The sequence below is a fragment of the Sander lucioperca genome, chromosome 19, assembly GCF_008315115.2.
Source record: "Sander lucioperca isolate FBNREF2018 chromosome 19, SLUC_FBN_1.2, whole genome shotgun sequence".
Classification (NCBI taxonomy): domain Eukaryota; kingdom Metazoa; phylum Chordata; class Actinopteri; order Perciformes; family Percidae; genus Sander; species Sander lucioperca.
The window spans coordinates 30991203-30996202 of record NC_050191.1 but is presented as its reverse complement, the minus strand read 5'-3'; the positions used below and the strand labels follow the sequence as shown (position 1 = coordinate 30996202).

The 5000-nt window shown below is 38.5% G+C and overlaps 1 protein-coding gene across 1 annotated transcript in view; it reads right to left on the bottom strand.

The window, feature by feature from the left end:
* LOC118493903 (NACHT, LRR and PYD domains-containing protein 12-like) overlaps positions 1-5000 on the bottom strand; it is an 81709-nt gene that overhangs the window by 16503 nt on the left and 60206 nt on the right. The window contains exon 7 of the mRNA XM_035995736.1: positions 4703-4879. Within this exon, the coding sequence (XP_035851629.1) occupies positions 4703-4879 (177 nt within the window). The remainder of the gene's footprint in view (positions 1-4702; positions 4880-5000) is intronic.

Below are 5000 nucleotides of genomic sequence, written 5' to 3'. Positions count from 1 at the left end.
CGTGCTCTGGACGGACCAAAAAAAGAATAAATTAGGAAAAAAATAACAAAGTGTCGGCGTTCGGCCCAAAAAGCACGTCGGCCCACCGGGAAAGTACCCGGTATGCCAGATGGCCAGTCTGCCCTTGGCTCCTCCTCTCTTCACTGGTTACCAGTTGATGCTCACATCTACTTCAAGACACTAGTACTCTCATACAGTACACTAGTACTCTCATACAGTACACTATTACACTCATACAGTACACTAGTCCTCTCATACAGAACACTAGTACTCTCATACAGAACACTAGTACTCTCATACAGTACACTAATACTCTCATAAAGAACACTAGTACTCTCATACAGTACACTAGTCCTCTCATACAGTACACTAGTTGTCTCATACAGAACACTAGTACTCTCATTCAGAAACACTAGTACTCTCATACAGTACTTTAATACTCTCAAACAGTACACTAGTCCTCTCATACAGAACACTAGTACTCTCATACAGAACACTAGTACTCTCATACAGTACACTAATACTCTCATACAGAACACTAGTACTCTCATACAGAACACTAGTACTCTCATACAGTACACTAGTACTCTCATACAGTACACTAGTACTCATACAGAACACTAGTACTCTCATAAAGTACACTAGTACTCATACAGAACACTAGTATTCTCATACAGAACACTAGTACTCTCATACAGAACACTAGTACTCTCATACAGTACTTTAATACTCTCAAAGAGTACACTAGTCCTCTCATACACTACACTAGTACTCTCATACAGTACACTAGTCCTCTCATACAGAACACTAGTACTCTCATACAGAACACTAGTACTCTCATACAGTACACTAATACTCTCATACAGAACACTAGTACTCTCATACAGTACACTAGTACTCTCATACAGAACACTAGTACTCTCATACAGTACACTAGTGCATACAGAACACTAGTACTCTCATACAGAACACTAGTCCTCTCATACAGTACACTAGTACTCTCATACAGTACACTAGTGCATACAGAACACTAGTACTCTCATACAGAACACTATTACTCTCATACATTACACTAGTACTCTCATCCGGTACACTAGTACTATCATACAGTAGACTAGTACTCTCATACATTACACTAGTACTCTCATCCGGTACACTAGTACTATCATACAGTACACTAGTACTCTCATAGAGTACACTAGTACTCTCATACAGTACACTAGTACTCTCATACCGAACACTAGTACTCTCATACAGTACAGTAGTACTCTCATACAGAACACTAGTACTCTCATACAGAACACTAGTACTCTCATAGAGAACACTAGTACTCTCATACATTACACTAGTATTCTCATCCGGTACACTAGTACTCTCATACAGTACACTAGTACTCTCATAGAGTACACTAGTACTCTCATACATTACACTAGTACTCTCATAGAGTACACTAGTACTCTCATAAAGTACACTAGTACTCTCATACCGAACACTAGTACTCTCATACAGTACACTAGTACTCTCATACATTACACTAGTACTCTCATAGAGTACACTAGTACTCTCATACAGTACACTAGTACTCTCATACAGAACACTAGTACTCTCATACAGAACACTAGTACTCTCATACAGAACACTAGTACTCTCATAGAGAACACTAGTACTCTCATACAGTACACTAGTACTCTCATACAGTACACTAGTGCATACAGAACACTAGTACTCTCATACAGAACACTAGTACTCTCATACAGTACACTAGTACTCTCATACAGTACACTAGTGCATACAGAACACTAGTACTCTCATACAGAACACTATTACTCTCATACATTACACTAGTACTCTCATAGAGTACACTAGTACTCTCATACAGTACACTAGTACTCTCATACATTACACTAGTACTCTCATCCGGTACACTAGTACTCTCATACAGTAGACTAGTACTCTCATACATTACACTAGTACTCTCATCCGGTACACTAGTAGTATCATACAGTACACTAGTACTCTCATAGAGTACACTAGTACTCTCATACAGTACACTAGTACTCTCATACATTACACTAGTACTCTCATCCGGTACACTAGTACTATCATACAGTACACTAGTACTCTCATACAGTACACTAGTACTCTCATACAGTACACTAGTACTCTCATACAGAACACTAGTACTCTCATACAGAACACTAGTACTGTCATACAGAACACTAGTACTCTCATAGAGAACACTAGTACTCTCATACATTACACTAGTACTCTCATCCGGTACACTAGTACTCTCATACAGTACACTAGTACTCTCATAGAGTACACTAGTACTCTCATACATTACACTAGTACTCTCATAGAGTACACTAGTACTCTCATACAGTACACTAGTACTCTCATACATTACACTAGTACTCTCATCCGGTACACTAGTACTCTCATACAGTACACTAGTACTCTCATAGAGTACACTAGTACTCTCATACATTACACTAGTACTCTCATAGAGTACACTAGTACTCTCATACATTACACTAGTACTCTCATAGAGTACACTAGTACTCTCATACATTACACTAGTACTCTCATAGAGTACACTAGTACTCTCATACATTACACTAGTACTCTCATACATTACACTAGTACTCTCATAGAGTACACTAGTACTCTCATACATTACACTAGTACTCTCATAGAGTACACTAGTACTCTCATACAGAACACTAGTACTCTCATAGAGAACACTAGTACTCTCATACATTACACTAGTACTCTCATCCGGTACACTAGTACTCTCATACATTACACTAGTACTATCATAGAGACCACTAGTAAGCAGCTAAATGAATGTAATCTAATTAAATATAATGTAATGTAATATAATGTAATATAATGTAATGTAATGTAATGTAATGTAATGGTTGTGTTCTGTCAGTTCTGATCAAAGTTTGTGATGTAATGGTCTTCAGTTTAAGGAAACGTAATACGTCTCCATAGCAGCAGGCGGCGCTGCTCTGTATTGTTTCCATTAACAGTCTGATTATTTCCCAGAAAATGAGAACCGGCAGCTGATTGGACGAACTCGTCACGTGGTTCTTTTTTCTCCGTAAATTCACAGCCAGACTGTCATGGCGGCTCGTTCAGAATACGATCTCATATTGGACTAAAATAGTTCAACGAAACGTGTTTCTGAAAACATTTGAAGAGAGAAATAGGCCGTGCAGCTGCTGAATCTGTCTTCATTTCAGATCAACAAAGGTCAGTTTAACAGATTTTACTCAGATGTTGAGAGACTCATCTGCTGAGTCCCGTCTGTCCTGTCTCTGACTGTCCTGTCTCTAACTGTCCTGTCTCTGACTGTCCTGTCTCTAACTGTCCTGTCTCTAACTGTCCTGTCTCTGACTGTCCTGTCTCTAACTGTCCTGTCTCTAACTGTCCTGTCTCTGACTGTCCTGTCTCTAACTGTCCTGTCTCTAACTGTCCTGTCTCTAACTGTCCTGTCTCTAACTGTCCTGTCTCTAACTGTCCTGTCTCTAACTGTCCTGTCTCTAACTGAACATGTCAGGTCGGCCAACATGAAGGCCGACGGCTCCTCAGACGGCCGACAGCACGGGACACACTGAACAGACTCGAGTCACCGACCTCTCCAGACGGTCAGACAGCTGATTATCAGGCTGGTGTGTCAGCGCCCTAAAGCATATTTTGTCTGTAATTCATGGCTTTCAATAGAAATTTCTGGTATTTTGCCATAAAAATCTTTAAAGGCTGTTTTCTCCAAATGAGTTTTTTCTCACACTCTGAGTGAAGAATCTCAACTTCTGTAGCACCAACATCCACCAAACTTTACAGTCATATTCCTAACTATATTCTGAAGGTTTTTACAGAGGCATTAGTTGATATGTCATTCTTGGCCTGATTTATATGACATTTTATGCCTAAAAATAGGGCGGAAATTCATTTTTTAAGGCTATTGGCAGTATTTTCTGATTTACTGGATAACAAAAGCAGAAATTCATAATCCCCTCTATGAATGTCTTTTCATTAAATATATCAACAACATGCAGAAAGAATTTTGAACCTTGTTTTTTTCAATGGTCAGATTCTTCGCTTCAAAATATGTGCAAATTAGTGCATATTTAATTAGATATAGCCTAATTAGCATATTTAAACATAAGATTACAGAAGACTTGCAATACATTTATTTCTCCTATTCATGTGAGTAATCAACTGGTAAAGTTTCATGGTGATATCTGTAAGTTAAAAATGTTGCCCTATTCACCTGTAGTGTCTCGCCTTAACTAAAAGGTCTATCTCTGTAGGGATCCATCCCATAATGTTGTCAGACACTTAGAATAATAATCTGAGTCTGTCAGCAGCAACAACAGAACTTTTAGTGACTCTAACTGCTGCTGAACATTAGTCCTGTAGGGTTACATTACAGCTTGGTTCTGGTTTAATACTGGACCAGTTTCACAGATTGTTGTTCCATCAGACACTCAGACACACAAACATTAGAAAATAGAGTCCAGGTTGAAAAACACCCAAAGTTACCCTTTAACAGAGATGAAAATATTAGAAACCACTGGTCTTAAAAGTTTATCTGATTTTACACTAAAGTCTGATCAATTTAAGAGATTTTTCATTTTTAATTTCATGAAACTACCAAACCACTGTAAGACTTTACAATCATCTTAATACTGACCTGAGGGTTTCCAGTTTACAGTGTGGACTCTGAAGTCCAGCAGAGAGCTTCTTCACTCCTGAATCCTTCAGGTTGTCGTTGTGACTCAGGTCCAGGTGTCTCAGACTAGAGGACTCAGAGCTGAGAACTGAGGACAGATCTTCACAGCTTCTCTCTGACAGATCACAGCCCCACAGCCTGTAAATAAATGTACACAATTAACAACATTGTTCTTAATGTTAAATGTGTCTGAGAGCCAGGTTTTTAGTTATGTAATCTTTTTATTTTCTCTGCCTAATTATTTTATTTTTATTTTGTA